At 47.4% G+C, this 19361-nt stretch overlaps 1 protein-coding gene across 1 annotated transcript; it reads left to right on the plus strand.

Annotated features, from left to right (window-relative positions):
* Window positions 1-7953: 7953 nt before the first annotated feature.
* Window positions 7954-11298, plus strand: TCL1A (TCL1 family AKT coactivator A). Its single transcript, XM_058294910.1, has 3 exons — window positions 7954-8070; window positions 10688-10858; window positions 11242-11298. Exons 1-3 carry the CDS (start codon window positions 7954-7956, stop codon window positions 11296-11298), a joined length of 345 nt encoding a protein of 114 aa, XP_058150893.1.
* The last annotated feature ends 8063 nt before the right edge of the window (window positions 11299-19361 follow it).

Here is a 19361-nt window from a genome sequence, read left to right on the forward strand (position 1 = left end):
CATCAAAAAGAATTCTGATGTATTAGTCATCCCTCCATCCCATTTGGGGCTTTGGGAGGACTAATATGATTTAGAAAGGAAAAGAAAAAACTTTTTCTAAAAAGAATGGCGGGAAGGGGATGTGGCTCAACTGACAGTGTGTCCGCCTACCATATAGGAGGTCCAGGGTTCAAACCCAGGGCCTCCTGGCCTGTGTGGTGAGCTGGCCTGTGCGTAAGGAATGCTGTGCCATGCAGGGGTGTCCCCGGCATAGGGGAGCCCCCTGCGTAAGGAGTGTGCTCCACATTGAGCCACTACGCGTGAAAAAACACAGCCTACCCAGGAGTGGTGTGCACACACAGAGAGCTGACACAGCAAGATGACGCAACAAAAAGAGACACAGATTCCTGCTGCCGCCAAGAATGCAAGCGGACACAGAACACACAGCGAATGGACACAGAGAGCAGATGGAGGGAGGGGGAAAGGGGAGAGAAATAAATAATAAATCTTAAAAAATAAAAAAGAATGGTGACTTCATATTTCTTTTTATCTCCTATTTCTTTGAGAATAGGAATTCTCCATGAGGGGTCAGCATACTTCTCTGTAAAGGGCCAGGCAGTAAATATTTTAGGCTTTTGGGGTCATACAATCATTATTCCAACTACATAACTCTGCCTTTGTAGAGCAAAAGCAGCGATTGGGCAACACGTAAACAAATGAGTGGTTGTGTTCCAATAAAACTTTATTTACAAAAACAGGCAGTGTTTTTGTAAAGAAATTTGCTGACAAATTACAATTTGCTCTTTAGTCTCCACATGCTAGAATTACAGCTAAGATGAGAAGGTCAGCATCAGGATATGTGACAGAGGCAGCCAGTGGTCTCCCAGAAGGATTTTATCCTTCTTCCTGAGCAAAAGAACTTCCAAACGTCACATGGGTCCATGACCACTCAGTGTAAAGATGAGTCTTCCCTGCAGTTCGGTGTGGTCACGGGACAACTCTGGCCACTGGTATATGAGCAGAAGCGACTTATGAAAACATCTAGAAAATGCCCTTACAGGAAAGAGATGTGCCCTGTCCTTCCATTTTTTCTTCCTTTTGGTTGGAATGCAGAAGCAATGGCTACAGCTGGAGCAGCCCTCTTGGACCAGGGAGTCTCCTGCCCCTGGGGGTATACTACATCAGCCCTTGATCACCTGCTTCCACACTTTTAAGTGAGCAAGATCAAATTTCATTCTTGCTTAAACTACTTGTTTTGCGTTTCCTGCCGCTGGTAGCCAAACCTAATTCTATTACTAATGGCTGAAAAGGTAGTGAAAAGGAAAAGATTTCACCTCTTCCCAGAGGGCCATGAGAGAATTTGAGGTCACAATGCCCCAGTATTACAATTTAGCACTCTTCTAGCAGATCCTTTTCTCTGATAAAAAGCAAACAAAACAATTCTGGAAAGCATAAGGAACAAAACAAACACCCATCTTCTCATTCTCCCTAACTAGTAACTGTCAATATTTTGTTATGTTTATTTTCAGTCTTCTTCACCTTTTTCTTGGTAAGGAAAACACATTTACAAATAGCTTGAAATCACCTTTAGCTGGTTCCCCTCTCCTTCCCCATGCATACATTCTGCTCACAGCAACTAATGCACAAGTGTGCTGGGAATTCTTTTGGAGAATATTTGACTCATTACATAACGTGAGCCCGTATTTAAAATACACAAGGCACCACACTGCAGGGATTTTTCGGCACCTTCCTTTCTTCCGTTTGGCCCTGTTTCTGAGCTCTACCCATATTAATACAGAAAGATTTGTTTGCTGCTCTGTAGTACTCTACTGTATGAGGATACATTTTTAATCCATTCCCTTATGAGAAAATACAGTTATACTCTACTTACACAGAAATAGAATCCCTGAGTCATAGGGGTATTTCAGTTTTAGTAGATCGGAACAAGACAGAAATGCCTTCCACCACTCCTGCTATTTAATTAACATATCTTAACAAACACTTAAGGGCAATGAGCAGGAGGGAAAGAGAGAGGCAGAAGGATTGGAAAGGAAGAGAGGAAAAGCTATCATTTACAGATGAACAACCACTAAATGAACATGAGAGCTTAGCAATGGATGCCAGATGCATGACCTGCACCAAAATTCAGTAATATTCCTTTATGCCGAAGAGCACACAAAATACCATTCACACGAAGCAGAAAACCATAAAATATTGAGAAATAAGCTAAACAAAACATGCGACACTTTTATGATGGATATTATAAAATGTTATTAAAGAATATGAAGGAGATTTTCCAAGTGTATCACTTCAATGAAATGCCAATAAAAACCCCAAAAGTATTAAGAAGAAATGCAGAGATGTGAAAGTACCTGAATAGCTAAGATGACTTTGAAAAGACAAAAATGGAGGGGGGAGTGCCTACCCCACCAGGCATCAAAATGTATTTCAAAGCCATAGCAGTTTTTTTTTTAAGTGTGGGTTTGCCATAGTAACACACAAAAAGGTCTATGGGACAAAACAGAGTTCAGAAATAGACCCATTTCAGTCTGAGAATGTGGTATTTAATAGTGGTGGCTTCCAAAATCGTGTGTAGAAAGGATAAACGATCCAATGTGTTTGGGAGGTCGGTTAAATAATTGGAAAAAATACAACTAGATTCCTACTTACCACCATAAAACAACAAGCCCCACATCATGTAATTGACTAGAATTCCATATATAATATCCTTAAAATTAAAAGGCTAGATCAAGGGATATTGTGCAAGAGGACATTTTCCATGTGAAAGCCAAAAGCAATGCAATGCATTTAGCCCGGTTTATACATGCTAGAGAAGTTGAAATTATGAGCCAATTTTCTATCCAATTATCATGAAGAGACAGATGAACTATTTTTCTGAGGGCAAATGAATACAATACAATTAAATTAAATTAAAATGGAGGGTGGAGTAAAAACCAGGCTGCTATCCAGTTATATAGTAGGTATACCCAAAACGTGGAATAATCCCAGGACAGAGAGCTATTTCCGACAAATTAAGGTAAACTTGCCCCTGGGCAAATGGGAGCCACATTCCTACTCAAAGTGTGCATTGCAATTCTCCTACATGCTGCTCCCTCGCCCCCTTGTCAGGGCCGACTCTTTGGGGGACTTTGAATAGGGGTTGGAGGGGTTGTGTTTTGCTTTCACGTTGGCGGTTTGTGTGTGTTGGGGGCGATGGTATAGTGCCTGGCTACTCCCCGGGTATGCACGGACCAGCACCATCAGGCCTGGACTTTGTTAGAATCTTGAGGCTCACCCCAAAACTACTGACTAAGAATCTGCACTTTTTTTTTTCTTAAATACCGAGCCGAGGGATTGAGCCCAGAACCTCGTCTGTGGGAAGCCGACACTCAGCTCGGCCACTGAGCCACATCAGCACCCCTGAGCCGGCCTTCTCGTTTGTTTTGCTTGTGATTTGTTTTTTCGTTTTGAGGAGACACCAGGAACTGAACCTGGGACCTTCCAAGGGGGAAGCAGACACTCAACTGCTCGAGCCACACCTGCTCCCCTAGGAATCTGCATTTTAACAAGATCCCCAAAGGCCCCTTAAGGTTTGAAAAGCACTTAAAGCTTAAAGAAGTTAAGTTTAAAGAGAAAGAGGAGCAGGCAGAGGGCGAAGCTAGAATCGCTTCCTGAGTTCTGCTTGGCAAATCCCAGTCTCAGCTTTTCCATTATCTAGAGATACACTTTCATCCATCACAGGTAAAGTCTATAACATCTCCCTTAACCCTGAGCTCACCTGACCAGCACCCTCACTGCTCCAAAATATGCCCCAGACCCAGGAGTCTTGAAAAACCACTCCAGACAACCAGCGGGGATGCCTGCGGGCCCACATACTGGGGTTCCTGTGTTTCACGCAACGGAGAGATCCCAGACCCTTGCAATCCTAATACACTGGGTGTATAATTCCCTACCCACAAAAGGTAGAACCAACAAAGTCAAAGTAAGGTAAAGGCAAAGAAGTAGAGTATAGGGCCAGGGTAAGGGTTACAATGAGAACTGATGACAGAAAAAATAGCCTTCTAGCTTTAACATTTTTCATGGTTATTTGGTTGTATAAACCCTGTCCACGCTTCAAAAACAGTGCCTCGTCTTAGAGAAACGGTTCTCAATCCCGGCTGTGCCTTAGAAACACTTGAAAAATCCTCTTTTACCACCACCAGGGTTTAAGCACCACCCACAAGAGCTTCTGATTTAATTAGTCAGGGGTGGGGGCGGGCACAGGTGTGTTACATACGCTTCCCAGGTGATTCTACTAGGCAGCCAGGGTCTCCATCTCCTGGCTTAGTGTCTGGCCCCTGGGGTAGAGGGGCCCAGAGGCCTGGACTCCTGTGCAGCCTCCCCTTAGACTCTTTGTAGTTTGCTACACTCACTGAGGTTCGTTTAGTCTGACCTTAATTGCAGGATGTTCTATTAGGGGGAAAATACTATATTATATATATAATGTGTGTGTGTAAAGTGAATTTAACCAAACAAAAGATAACTTAGAACTAAATGATACAGAGTCACAAATCCAATTCCTGTGCTGTAGAGAAACCTAGAGGAGACAGACACCCACCTGGAGGAGACAGACACCACCAGGAGGTGTCCTGCACCTCCATGTGGACTGGCACTTCCTGGGTCCACATATCTCGTTAAAATGCAGATCCCACCTGGGTTGGTCTGCTGATTGCAGAGTTCCAGGCCGTGCTGAGGTCACTGGTCCAGGGCCCGCACTTCCGCCCAAGGCTGTAGGTTCCACTGATGGCCATGCCCACCCTCAGCCTCTTTCTTTGGAACCCAAACAAGAAGGACGGCTTCCTCTCTCCAGAGGCATGGTTTCCTTGGGGGTCCTTAACTTCCCGAATCATTCTGCTCAAGGCTGGAGGCTTTCCCTAACCAAGGGGTGACTGTGTCCACCTCTTCTCCTCTTTGTTCCTTCCTCCCATTAGGCAACCTCATGGTAGGATCAGGAAATGCCTCAGTCAGAGATGGGCTGACAGCACGGTAGTTTGGCCTGTTCATTACAAATGTTTGGCACCAAAGTCCAGGATTTGCAAGTTCACAGGTGTAGCAGTTTGATATGGTTATGAATTCCAAAAATAGATATTGGATTATGTTTGTAATCTGGTCTGAACCTGGGCAGGATTGAGTTATGATTAGGGCATTGAGTCCCCACTCTTTGGTAGGTGGGGACTTACAGATAAAAAGGCATGGCAAGGGACAGAGTTGAGGGCCTTTTAATGTTGGAGTTTTGATGTTGGAGTTTGAAGACTTAAGCTGGAGCCCCAGGGAGAGAGACAGAGCCGTTCACCTGATAGTCTACAGCTGACCTGATAGTCTACAGCTGACCTTTTGGAGAAAACAGAGGAGCTGAGCCCAGAGGAACCCAGGAAGCCTGAACCCTCACAGACATCAGCAGCCATCTTGGTCTAACACATGGAAACAGACTTTGGTGAGGGAAGTAGCTTATGCTTTATTGCCTGGTATCTGTAAGCTCCTACCCCAAATAAATAGTCTTTATAAAAACCAACCCATTTCTGGTATTTTGCATCAGCACCCCTTTGACTGACTAATACAATAGGTGATAGTGGCAAAGTCAAAACTGGATCTCAAGTCAGAACATAAAAGCATCAGTTAAGGATTCTGTCAAAAAATGAGCCAAAATAATTGTTTCATGGTACTTTCTCCAGAAATACACACTTGATTATCCTCAGGGAACTCGCAAACCAATAAGGAGTCTAAGAAAATGTTTTAAAATAATAAAAAAGTCACAAAGGGGCACACAGCTCGAAATCTCCGCTGACTGGTGTTAGAATCCTAAAACGAGCAGATAACCTGCTGGGGAGCCATCCCTCCCTGTCTCTGGGACCACACAGTAATTATTGTTTGCCCTCTCCTGGAATTTCCTCGAAGAAAGCTCAAGGCTTCCAAAGAGGCCATCTAATAAACTTGTCTGCCACGCTTAGGTCAGTTTTCACTTTTGGGGAACCTTTCTCAAATGATTTTCTAAGTCCCACACAGGAATGACATATACTCTTGCACAATATTAAGAAGCTCTCCTGTGACAATGAAGAAAGATATTGTCCTTGCAATGGGGAAAAAAAAGAAAAGGAATCATATTCCTCCAACATTCAAAGGAGGCTCTCCTCCAGCCAAATGGGTCTGACTCTTGCTCCTTTGTTTATTTGTTTATTTGTTCCTTCAGGCCTCTTGGAAGAGCAGAACAATGGCTTATTAGATCAGCAGACCCAGGGGCATTCTGAGCCCCAGGGCAATTGGTGGGGGTGCATCAGTGGCTCCTACCAGCCTCCTTCCCTTGCCACAAGAGGCCATCCCAGCACTTCTGGTTAAGCTGGACTCGCTCTCATCCTGACCTCAAAACTCTGGGCTGGATGACGCTTCCCCAATACAACCCACTATCATCTCACACCAAGTGGCTCTCTGGGTCTGGAGCAAAAAATCGTCCATAGGGAAATCAGTTTTCAGGCTAAATATTGATTATTGTACAGGAAGAAATTTGCTGGGCTCACATCTTCTCCCTCCCACCCCCAGTTTTTCTTGTGCTTTTTCTTCTGTTTTGTGCTCCTGTTAAATTCAAATCTCTCTCTCTTACCTTAGCCACCTTAGCACCTTCTTGGGAATTAGGCTGTCTCGTAGGCAGAGAAAGACACGTGCCTTCGCACCTTTGCTGCCAGGGGATCAGGTCTTAAACTCACTTTCACTTTCATGACATTTCAAAAGATCTCAAATTATTTTCTTAGTACCTAGTCAGAGAGAGGGGAAAGCGTCAGAAGTTAAGGAACCCAAGCGCTGCCAGCGGTGATGTTTGAGCAATGAGGCTGGAACTGTGCTTGCATTTGTCTTGTTGTTCTTTAATTCCTTAATTGTCTTAATGGGCGTGTGTTGATACAAGATGAAGTGAAAATGTTTTCCTTATTTGCTGTAATTGACAGAGAAAGGGGTTGATCATATAACCATTGATCTTGGGGTGGAGAGAGGGGGTTGGTTTCTTTTTAAGCATTCGTTTTGAATTATGCTTTCTTTAATGAATTCAAAGCCTAAGGGAAAAACCCTGTTTCTCCACCTCCACGCATCACAGTAGCTTTTAGATGGCCACAGCGTCATCAAAGCCGCTGTGTCAGAAGTCTGTGTCGGAAGTCTGTGTCGGAAGGGAGAGGTTTTGATTCTCACACTCAAAACCACAGCTGAACCCGGGAAACCCAGGCCGGGTGCAGGCTCTCTCGTGGGTGCCTTCTGAGACCAGAAGAGGCGGAGGTGCGCTCTGGCTCTGGGCCGCCCCCCAGCCTGTGAGTTTCACACAGAGGCCTGGAGCCCCAGTCTGGGGTGTGGCTTGAACAGACACGCGGGAGCTGACTCCGACAGTGGGGTCCGCGCTGAAGCAAGGCCACGAATGGCTCTCGCTGTGGCCCCCGCAATGGGAGGGGAAGAAGGGGCGCGAAGGACTAGTTGGGAGTGTTGAGGAGGCCCCTGGCCTGCTGGGGCCAAACCTGGGCTCCGGGACGCTGGCGGGTCCCAGGGTACATCCAGGTGAGGCTCTGAACTCAGGGCCTGGAACTGAGCCAACCCGGCAGGTGCAGCCTCGCCCCGCCCCACCTTGCCTTGAGCCCGCCTCTCGCCACGCCCCGACTTGAGCCCCGCCCCATCAGCCTGGCGGTCCGCCGCTCGCCCCGCCCCACCCCGCTCACGCCCCGCCCCGACTTGAACCCCACCCCATCAGCCTGGCGGTCCGCCGCTCGCCCCGCCCCACCCCGCTCACGCCCCGCCCCGACTTGAACCCCACCCCATCAGCCTGGCGGTCCGCCGCTCGCCCCGCCCCACCCCGGCTCACGCCCCGCCTCTTGCCCCGCCGCTCGGGGGCGCCCGCGCGCAGTCCCCTATAAAGGCGGCGGGGGTCCCTGCCCCGCTGATCAACTCTTAAGCTCCACAGGCGCTATGGGCGAGCGCCCCTTCAGAGAGTACAGAGGGGCGCTCCCCGACCGCCTGTGGATCTGGGAAAAGAACGTCTACGTGGACGAGAAGCGGCGCACCTGGCTGCCCATCACCATCCAGGTACCACCCACTTTGGGGCCGGGGTGGCGGGACAGCAAGAGCACCCTCCTTCCCCGGCCTGGCTCTGCAAAGTCACAGACGCCCCAGGCCGTGCAGAGCACGCGGGAGCCTCTCCAGGGTCGTGGGGTGAGGACAGTGGCAGAGAGGCTTGGGAGCGGCTTGATTTCATCTGTGGCCGGGCCTCTCAGATGAAACCACCTTGAGCTGGGCTCTAAAGAATGAGTAGGAGTTCTCCAGGCAAGGAAGCGGGCTGGGAACCACACAAAGGAGTGAAGGGAGAAGCATGAGAACCGCTTACCTCTGGCCGTGTGAATATGCTGTTGATAAGACAGGACTTTCCTGTGTCTCCTAATCTCCAGAATAGGAGTAATACTTCCCTAAAGTAAGTGAGTCACACACCTGGCCAGTGGTAGAATTCCTGGGCTGGACCTCAGAAATCTTCATTTTAAAAAGGTCGCTCAAGAGATTATACAACCAAGCTAGAGAACCACTGCCCTAAAGTAGGGGTGTTTCATACATCCTCTGTGCTTTGGAAGAAACAGACTTAATAATATAATAGTGTAAAAGCAGGTGTTGAATGAATGTTGACTTTTGTTTCATATGTGATGCTTTAAAAAGGAACTTTAGTTAATATTAACTTAAATATATATATATATATATATATATATATATATATATATATATATATATATAAAACTTTGATAAGTACTGCCCTCAAGAGTCTGGATTTCCCCAAAGAAACTTAGGTAGAAATGTATATATATACAAAAAAATATATGTATAAATATAAAAACCAAAGAAAGAAAATAAGTTAAAAGCAAAAATAAAATATCTAACAGAACATTTTTGTAAATAGTAAAAAGCAAAAGGTTATTGAGTATTGACTGTGTCTCCATTTAATAGATAAGGAAATCAAGGCATAAAAATGTAAACATGTCCAAGGTAGTACTGGTAGCAAGTGATGGGGTTGACACTCTAGGTGCTGAACCACCATCTAAACCTTGAACCTTTATTGACATTTACATTTTTCAAATGTGCACATATACACACACACACTCTTTAAGTCACGTGTTTGAAAACTCTGGGTGACTATCTTTGTTCATCTCTGACGGGGAAGTATCTTCTTCAGTATGACACCGAAACCAAGACCATCCAGAGTTTTCCCCATACTCATTATAAATGCTGCACAGAAAATAACCTACTAGCAAATTTGCCACACATGATTGACAGGAACCGCCCAGTGCTCTTCATATTGAAAAATCTACTTAGCTCAACGAGAAAAAGATGAATGCAAACTAAACATGATTAAAGGATGTGGAAGACTATATACATCAACACAGCAAGAATGGTTGCAATGTGAGCTGTAACAGCTGAAAAAATTTTTAACAGTGAACTCTAGTTCTTAGAAAAAATTTTAGAAGTTTTCTACTTTAGAAAAATATTCATTGAACAAATGGGGGGCCTAGTGTCTATGCCAGTCAGGGTTCTTGGCTCCGGGGATGTGCAGTGAGTGTGAGCACATCCTCACTACTTGTGACACTCACATGGACAACAAAATTCTTAAACTGATGGTAAGATCTGGTGGAGAACTAACCTGGGAAAGAGGGGTCCACCAGTGGTGTCGAGTTCTTCAGGCAAAACTCCCTGGGGGGTCAACATTTGCATTTGCCTGGTGTATATTTGCTGATCATTTTATTTGTAACCCTTCTGAATCTATTTCAGGCATATCTTTTATGTATCTCACAGAGGTGGTTTTTTTCTGAGTGTTTTCTTTTCATTGGTGAATTAAACTCATATTCTGTAATTGGCCTAACAGATTTGCTTTGCTAGGTCTCAGTTCTGTCTTCCTGCTGTGTGTTATGTTTGTCTTTATATGCATGCACTCGAGCCCTGCGTAGATCTGGGGAGAATGTTCCAGGCAGAGGAAACAGCAGATACGAGGGTTGCTCACTGCAGACATGAGCATGGCAGGTCCCAGGATTGGCGAGGACTGGGACAGAGGGGAGGGCAAAGAACAGAGCAGTAGAAGAAGGGCCGGCCCGGTGGGCCTCCATGGGCGCTGGTAAAGATCTTGATTTATGCTGCCTGTGATGAGAAGCCATCCTAGGCTCTCGAGCAGGACACGGCCTGAGTTTTCACCGCTCCTCCTGGCTGCTGGGGGGTGCCAGGCCAGCGAGGCAGCAAAAATTGAGAAAACCTCAAGGGACGCTGGTAGAGGAGTGATGGTGGAGATGGTGAAAAGGGGTCTGCCCCCCAATTTGGGGTCCAGGGATACCTTGCTTAAAAAAGGAAATAGGACAAAATAAAGAGCAGTGGAAGAAGCCCCTGTGACAGCTGGAACGGGCACCAGAGCGCATGATTAGGAAGCTCCGGGACCCACTGCATGACCTGGCAAACAGGAGGGCATCAGGCCCTGTCCAGGTGGTCTGACCTCTGAGAATGTTTGTCGTACCGGCCATCCAGCATCTCCTGGGGGAGCGGGCACAGCGTTAGGGGCTGAGCCGGGCACCTCAGGCCTGGAGACCTGCCAGGCTCGGCAGGTGGCAGGAGGGACTCCAGGACTTGTGCCTGGAGGAGCCCTGGCAGAGGTGCTCCAGGTCCCCCCTTCTCCCTGCAGACGGAGTCGGGGCGCCAAGTACTCATGCGACAGGAAGATGTCCCCCTGGGACAGGCTATGTGCCCCAGTCAGTTATCGCCACTGCTCCTGCCTTTGATGTGGCAGCTCTACCCTGGAAGAAGGTACCGGAGCTCCAATTCCAATTTCTGGCGCATAGTGTGCCATATCCAGGCAAGTGTGGGGTGCTCTCCAGGAGCCAGCCAGGTGGTTCCGGGGGGCCTTGTGTACCCCCGTGTCTGGCCCCTGTTCCCTCTGCCCCAAAGCTTTGTGGAGGGGGAAAAAGGAAAAATATTTATTTACAACTGGAGATTTTTCTGTGATTGGAGTCAGAGGTCTCTAACTGAAGACCCTGGCCGCAGGAAGGCGTCTCTGCTGGGCAGAGAAGGAAGGTGGGGGGGGGGAGTCCCGAGGGGCCCCGGAGTCCCCTTGGAGGTTCCCACCTGCTTCCTGCGTCCTCGGCCGCTAGCCGCCCGCGGCTGGGATGGGCAGGAGAACGCCCTGGGCAGGTGGGGGTGAGGGGCTCTGGTCTCTACTCGCCCCTCTTTCTATCGCAGTTTCGCGGCATAGAGGACCTGCTCCTTGAGGAGCTGCCAGACCCGGAGTGCGAGTGACAGTGACGTGGTGAGCAAAGTGGTGGGGGGGGGCGAGGGCAACGCCTCTGGGCGCACAGATGGGGCAGGCAGGGGCCCTCCTGCGCTCCCCGCTCGAGCCAGTGCGTGCAAGCGGCCGCCTGGGAAGAGCTGCACGGGGCCTTCACTTCCCAGCATCTGGGGAGCACTTGCTTTTACAATCGCCTTATTGCCCCGCGGCCACCGCTCCACCAGTTGCGATAGGTAGCGCTGATTTCCCAGCTTCCCAAACTGCACTCTAAGGAAGTGCCGTGACTTTTCCGAGACCACGGAACCAGACATCCCTCCATCCCTCCCCACAGCACCCACCCCCCCTCGGCTGTCCCTTTACCTCAGCTCAGAGCTCTGCCTCCTGGAAGGCGGTGCGCCACCCCCAGCTCTCCTGCCCCGAGCCCCGCTCCGCCCCACCCCTCGCTCCTCCCAGGCCTTCCCTTTGCCTTTGACTCTTCTCCTGTCCTTTCCCAGGCCCGCAGTTCCTGCCTCCACCTGCTCCCTGGGCCCCTCCAGCGATGTCCCTGCTCCTGTTCACCTTCATTTAGCAGCCCTGTGTCCTCCCGCACCGCGCCTGGCACCTGCTGGCCCCGCCTGCGCCCACTCGCCTCTCTCTCGGCCCCGCCAGCCTACTCGGCACGTCGGCACTGCAAGGGCCTGGGTGGCCATAGCTTTCTCCACGCGCCCCGGCCTGCTCCGCACCGCTCTCCCCCTTCTGTCCCTCACAGCTTCCCACTCTGTGCCCTCAGCTCCCTGCTCCTCTTATTAAAGGGACTGGAGCCATTCCTTGGAGCCCCCACCTCTGACGCCCTGGGAACCCCACCGGCCCTGGCAGGTCCAGTGCAGTCAAGAGGAGGCGTGGGAGGGAGCCCAGGTGTGCGCTCGGGACCCCAAAGCCCCCTGGTCGGCAGCCCACAAGGAGCAGGGACCCAGGCCAGCTGGTAAGTGGGGCAGGACCCTGCGGTCGCCCACCTGTAGACTGGCTGGAGGCTGGATTTCCCCTTTCACGGAGTCCCACACACCTGGGTGACATGCGATTGCTTGCTCAGAGAACACTTGTGATGCTAAATGATTAAATATAAGACTATTCATCTAGCATTGTGCCGAATCATATTCTATTCTTGACCCAGATTCTAGTGGCTAGAAGTGAGAACCGGCAGCAGCTAAGAGGACATTTGGAAAAGAAAGAATCCTCATGAATTTTATACATTTCTTTCACTTTGATGATAACCCTGGAGTTGGTTTGGTGGGGGGGAGGGTGGGTTGGGGGAATGGGTATAATCCAACTCTTCAGAACCCTAGTTGTACCTTGGAGGCGTAACCTGAGAGCCATTGGAGTAAGTGACCTCTGAAAGTCTCTGTCAGCTCCTGGGATTCACAGTCCCCCTCAGTCTGGTGCAACCCATCTCGCCCACCTGCTTCCTCATCATGCCATCTGCCCCAGCCGGCTCTGTGTACTTTGCCGGGCACCAGCCAGGCTTGGTTCTTACGTGGGCATTTCTTGCCCCCTCCTCCCCACACCGAAACTGCTCCAGGCCGGCCAGGCTCCAACCAGCCTACCCCCTTCTTCCCAGACCTGCAGCCTCAGCCCAGCTCTCCCTTCTCAGAGCAGGAACTTCTGTGCCCTGCCCTTCCCAAGATCAGCTGTACTGCCTTTACCTTCTTCATTAGTCAGCCAAAGGGGTGCTGATGCAAAATACCAGAAATCGGTTGGCTTTTATAAAGTGTATTTATTTAGGGTAGAAGCTTACAGCCATAAAGAGTAAGTTACTTCCCTCACCAAACTCTGTTGCCACGTGTTGGAGCAGGATGGCTGCTGATACAGCCGTCTTCCTTCTAAGGCTCCGCGGTTCCAGCTTCCGAGCTCAGCTGTAGCCTAGCATAAGGCTCATCTCTTTCTGGGGCTCGTTTGTTCCCAGGCTTTCTCAGCTGCTCAGGGCTCTGGTCTCTACAGCTGCAAACTATCAGGCGAAGGGCTCAGCTCTCTCCCCGAGGCTCCAGCATCCAAAACTAAACTCTCTGTGTTCTTCTCTGTGTATTTTCTTCTCTGTCTTTGACTGAGCATCCATTTATATAGCCCACAAAGGGGGTGGGGGACAGGGACTCAAACTGAGTCACCCGAATGATGTGGTCAAATAAAAGCCCTAATCTTGATTTAATAAAGTAAAAGTGAAACCTCTGAATCTAGTACAATCTAATACACCCAGGGGAACAGACCAGTTTACAAACACAATCCAGTATCTGATTGTGGAAATCATAAACAATACAAAACTGCCACACCTTCTAAGGCAGTTAAGCCACGCCTTCCAAGGCAGGTAAGCAGGACCTCAAGTATGACTAGGCAATGCCTTTCAGGAAAAGCAGTCCATTCTGTGTGGAATCCTGGTCCTCCCCACTGAGGAGGGACTTTAGTCCACAGCTTCCCTACCTTTAAATGAGGGTAAGGGCACTCTTCTTGTGGGGCCATACTGACAGTTCAATGGGACAATATAGGCAAAGTGCTTTAAGTGCCAAGTAAGAAAATTGCATAAGAAAAATACCACTAATTTCATATTCTCCGATCCCATTCTCATCTGGAAATAGTAGGAAGCACCAGACACCACCAGTTTGTGTCTCTTGCATTTTAACCTTGTTGCCTAGCCACAGTGCTTGGTGATGTGAGAACCTGGCCTGTGATAGTTGAATTAAAAACAGTAAATGCGGTCACCCCTCGGGCTGAAGTGTGGTTTGCTGGCCTGGCGGGGGAGCAGCCGCGGCAGGCCAAGCCGCTGCCCCCATAATAGGGTGGCTGGTCGGACTCACCGCCACCCCTGAAGGGAGCTCGGCATGGGCGCAGAGTGCCCTCGGGTCTCCCCTTCTCGGCAGCCATGCTTCCGCGGCCGCCCCTCCTCCTGGATGGCGCCACACGATGCCTGTGGGGCGGCACCCTTCTTCTTCTTTCTCCCTGCGCAGGCGCAGGGCGGAAAATTCCAGTCTGCCGTTTTCCCCTCCCCCGACAGCAGCAACAGCCAGGCGTGGGCGGAAAAATCCAGTCTGCCCTCCACCCCAGCAACAGCAGCCACCAATCCCTAAACCCTGCCCCTTCCCCCAGCAACAGCGACAGCCAATCCCTAACCACCACCCCTCCCCCCGTCCGGTACCGCCCACTGACCTTTCGCCGGCAACCAATCAGAACAGGGCGTGGCTTCGACCAATCAGCCTTCCCCAGCCCCTATAAAACTGTTGCCTCTCCCTCAATAAAGTGGACTTGCGTGTTTACCTTGTCTCCGCAGTAGTTCTTCTGCTGTGCGCCCTCCAGTCCTGAGAGCCCCTGACAAGGGCCTGGCCTCCCTTGTCCCCAATTCGTCGCCTGCTTCTCCGGGCAACCCCTTCGTCGCCGGCTTTGCCGGGCGACCCCGTCAGCCAAACCGCACAACCCCTTGTGAGACCGATCCCTCGTCTGCTGCCGGACCGACCCCTCGTCCCAGGCGGGACCGACCCCTCGTCCCAGGCGGGACCGACCCCTCGTCCCAAGCGAGACCCCACCTCTACCGACCGAGCAAGCCGCCGCAAGTAAAAGGATTTCTTATTGCTAAAATAAATGCTATTTTATAAGAGTAAGTGGCCTACTAACTATAAACGCAGTGAAGAATCTCTGCTTTCCACAACATGAAGGACTTTTATGGTGTTGACTGGAACAGCTGGGTAGACGGTGGTACTGTTTATTGAGACAGAGGAAGTATAAGTTGGGATAGGGAAAAAATCAAGAGTTAGGTTATAGATACGTTAAGTTTGAGATGCCAATTATACCTTCATTTGGAAATGCTGATTGGATATGGATCTAGAACTCAGGGGAGAGATGAGAACTAAAAAAATAAATAAAAATTTGGAGTCATTAAGATATAATGGATAATTAAAGCCAGGGGCCTGAACAAGGTCATTTGTGGAGAAATAGTGGTATCTTTGAAATAAGGCAAGAAAATGTTTTAAGAAGGAGGTTGTGGTCAGCTGAGAAACATGCTATTGAGTAAAGAGAGGCAAGAAACGTGGGGACAAGCAGCGTTACTGACAGTTGCCTAAAGATGGAAGCAATCCAAGTGTCCATCAACTGATGAACGGAAAAATAAAAGGTGGCCTATACATAAAATGGGGTATTATTCAGCTGAAAAAAGGAATGAAGTTCTGATACATGCGGCAATATGGATGAACCCAGAAGACATCATGTTGAGTGAAATAAGCCAAACACAAAAGGACAAGTATTTTATGATCTCACTGATATGATAAAACAAGAATAAGCTAATTTATAGCGTCAGAAAGTAGAATATAGGTTGCCACAGGCTGGGATGGGGGTAGGGAATGCCAGGTTAAAGCTTAAATTGCCCAGAGTTTCCGTTTGGGTTGATGGAAAAGTTTTGATAATGGATGGTGGTGATAGTAGCACAACATTGTGAATATAATTAACAGCACTGAATTATATATTTGAATGTGGTTAAAAGGGAAAATTTTAGGTTATATATGTTACTGGAATAAAATAAAATAAAAATCACTAAAACCCATAGGAAGGTAGAACACAAACAGTGAACCCTAGAGTAAACCATGGACTATTGTTAATAGTACAATTATAAAAATGTTCTTTCATCAGTTTTAACAAATGTGTCACACTAAGGCAAAGTATTAATAATAGGGTGGTATATGGGAACTCTGTATTTTTTGCATGATATTTCTGTAAACCTACAACTTATTTAATCAAATCTTTAAAAATAATTAGAAATGCAGTCATTCATGGAGACTGACAATGACCTTTTCAGGAAGTTTCAGTGCTTGAATAGGGATTTAGCCTATTGGGGAGGGTGTGGGAGAGAAGGGGAGATGAGCATAGACAGGTCTTCCTGAGCTTTGTTGTAAAGGAACCTGGATAAAGGAGATCTGGATAGTATTTTAAGTAGGAGATAATAGAGCCTGAAGGAAAGCATCAGCAGAAAGGGACAAACTGATGAGGCAGAACAGAGAGGGATAATCACAGGAACAAAGCTCTTGAGAAAGCTAAAAGTGATGAATCGGGGGGCACAAATGATATGTCATTTGATGGGAAAAAGGACACTTCTGTAGGAAAAAGAAGGAAGTCGGAGAATTTGTAGACAAGCATATAGGTAAGGTGATGAAGAGTGAGGGAATTTATACCTGCCTCCTTTTGTATACTCTGTGAAAGTAGCACTGAGGTCATCCAGGAGAATGATTCTAGGGAAGGAGATAATCGAGGGTTTGAGGAGAGTGGAGAAGAGGTAGAATTACTGTCTTGTACATTACGAAAATGAAGTCATTAGGGAAATGTAGGAGTAGTGAGGAGAGTTATTCTGCTGCTTGTGTGCAGGCACATGGTGGATAGTTGTGTTTAACCAGATTGGGGATTTTGCTGGATTCTGATTCATCAGGGCAGTTAAGGATATTTGTAAATGAATGATGGCCTTGGACTCTAGGTTGTGTGAAAAGGAAAATGTGGTCCCGGGGGGCATGGATTAAAGGTCTCAGGGCAAAATACCTCCTGAGTGGAGCTTCCAGGATAACTGAACTGGAGGAAGGGAGATAGTCATCACCAAGAAGGAGTCTTAAAATCCCAGCGGTAGCCTTTGGTGATGAGGAAGCCAAAGATATGGCCACCAGAGATGGGGCTAAGGGGACTTGAAGACGAGGAGTTTACAGAGCAAGAGCCCAGGGTGTCGGAAGTGAAATCATATCACCAAGAAGCCTAACAGGAATGGAGCTGGAGGGAAAGGTGGTGACTCTGATGCTGAAGTCAGCAGTGAATGAGGGACTCCAGAGACCATGAGTGACAACCGCGGTGAGCAGAATGAGGTGATAACAACGGATGGCAGAGTCTCAAAGGAACTGGAACAGAACCAAATTAGAATGCAAGTATCTGACTCCCTAGCCAGCGTTCTTTCCCTTGAACCATCTTTAATTTAGTAGACATTCATAGAGGAATGAAGAGAAAAAGAAGAAAGAGTTCAACAGATATTGCACAAATGGAATAGAGTGTATTTCCAGGGTAAATGATAATAGCAGTGCTCAGTCAATGAAATTTTTTGAGTCTATTAAGGACACTTGAAGTTCTTTGGGCTTAAAATAAAAATTTACTAGGGATATTTCCAAACATACATACACACACATACATTAAAACAGACATACACCAAAGAAATATATGTACATCAAACACATTCTCTCTACTTTCATGTTTTAAAAAACCCATGTGTCCAATTCCCATCTTCAGGAATTACCAATATTATGCCAATCCATTTAACCTTTTCCCAACACAAAACTGAGGTTTGTTGTTGATGTTTTTCGCTTTAAGAGTTTTTATTCCTGATAGTCATGATACCATTATCACACCTAATAAAATCAACAACTTCCTTAATAATCTATTACCCAGTTTGTTTTCAAATCTCCTGAATTATCTCAAATGTCTTTCTATAGTTGATTTACATCAAGACCTAAACAAGGTCCACACACTGCACGTGACTGATATGCTCCAATCTCTTTTAATCTATAACAGTACCCTCCTCCTGTTTAAAAACCAGCCAAGTACTTTGTCCTGTAGACTTTCTGGATTTGGCTGATAGCCTCCCAGAATATCCTTTAATGTGTTTCTCAGATTCGGCTCGAATTCTTTTGGCAAGAATCCTCCATCTGCGGCACCATCTATTGTGAATTACATCAGATCAGGAGGCACACACAATGTCTGGGTAGCACACTTTTAATGGTCAGATTGATCTGTGAGTTCAGCTGGTGTCAGGCTATCTATCCATCGTGTAGTTTCCCATCAACCCTACCTAAGGGTTTTAATATGTTTATGATGTGCAGTTGTCCAAGCACATTGTCTATCTTGCCTTTCTTTTGTGTCTTTCAGGAGTGTTTTACAGTTTTTACCATAAAGGTTTTAGATATTTCTTGTTGCATCTATTCCCAGACATTTTATTTATTTATTTCTGCTATTGTAATAGTGTCTTCCCTTTGATTATATCTTTTTTTTTAAGATTTAGTTTATTTATTTTTCCCCTCCCCCCCAGTTGTCTGTTCTCTGTGTCCATTTGCTGCGTGTTCTTGTTTTTGTCTGCTTCTGTTGTTGTCAGCGGCATGGGAATCTATGTCTCTTCTTGCTACATCATCCTGCTGCGTCAACTCTCTGTGTGTGCGGCCCCATTCCTGGGCAGGCTGCACTTTGTTTCGCACTGGGCGGCTCTCCCTAGGGGGCGCACTCCTTGCACGTGGGGCTCCCCTACCCGGGGGACACCCCTGCGTGGCACAGCACTCCTTGTGCGCATCAGCACTACGCATGGGCCAGCTCCACACGGGTCAAGGAGGCCCGGGGTTTGAACCGAGGACCTCCCATGTGGTAGGTGGACACCCTAACCACTGGGCTGAGGACCTCCCATGTGGTAGGTGGACACCCTAACCACTGGGCTGAGGACCTCCCATGTGGTAGGTGGACGCCCTAACCACTGGGCCAAGTCCGCTTCCCTGATTATATCTTTTAACAGGATATTTCCTATGGGTGAGGGTGTAAGTATTTGCATATAAAATGCCTGTTGTTTATGTCTGTCTATTTTATATTCTGCTATGCTACTAAATTATCTTATGATTTTATATTCTGCTATACTACAAAATTTTTCATTGACTCTTTGGGTATTCCAGATATATAATGACAATATCTGCAAACACGGATATGTTTTACCCCTTCCTTTCTAATTCTTATGGCTGTAATTCCTTTCGTTCCCTCGAATGCCATGGTAGGTAGTGGAGGTAGCCGTCATTCTTTCCTACTCTTGACTTTACAGGGAAACTTCTTAAGTTTCCCCATTTAGAAGATACTGGCTTTGGTTCTTAAATATACATTTTGTCTTGAATATGCATATTTTATCATGTTAAGGCAGTATCTTCCAATTCCTATTTTAGTATTTTTAATGTGAATGGGTGTTGAATTTTGTTAAATGTCTTTTTCACATCTGAGATGATCATATGATATTTTTCTTAAAGTCTGTTAGTATTACATCAATATTAGGATATTGAATCTTGCCTCC

This window comes from Dasypus novemcinctus, chromosome 3 (genome assembly GCF_030445035.2).
Source record: "Dasypus novemcinctus isolate mDasNov1 chromosome 3, mDasNov1.1.hap2, whole genome shotgun sequence".
In the NCBI taxonomy this organism is placed as follows: Eukaryota; Metazoa; Chordata; class Mammalia; order Cingulata; family Dasypodidae; genus Dasypus; species Dasypus novemcinctus.

Coding starts and splice junctions, on each gene's coding strand:
- TCL1A (XM_058294910.1), top strand. CDS start 7,954: ATGGGCGAGCGCCCCTTCAGAGAGTACAGAGGGGCGCTCCCCGACCGC. Junction 8,071..10,687: donor GGCTGCCCATCACCATCCAG/GTACCACCCACT, acceptor TTCTCCCTGCAG/ACGGAGTCGGGGCGCCAAGT. Junction 10,859..11,241: donor GCATAGTGTGCCATATCCAG/GCAAGTGTGGGG, acceptor TTTCTATCGCAG/TTTCGCGGCATAGAGGACCT.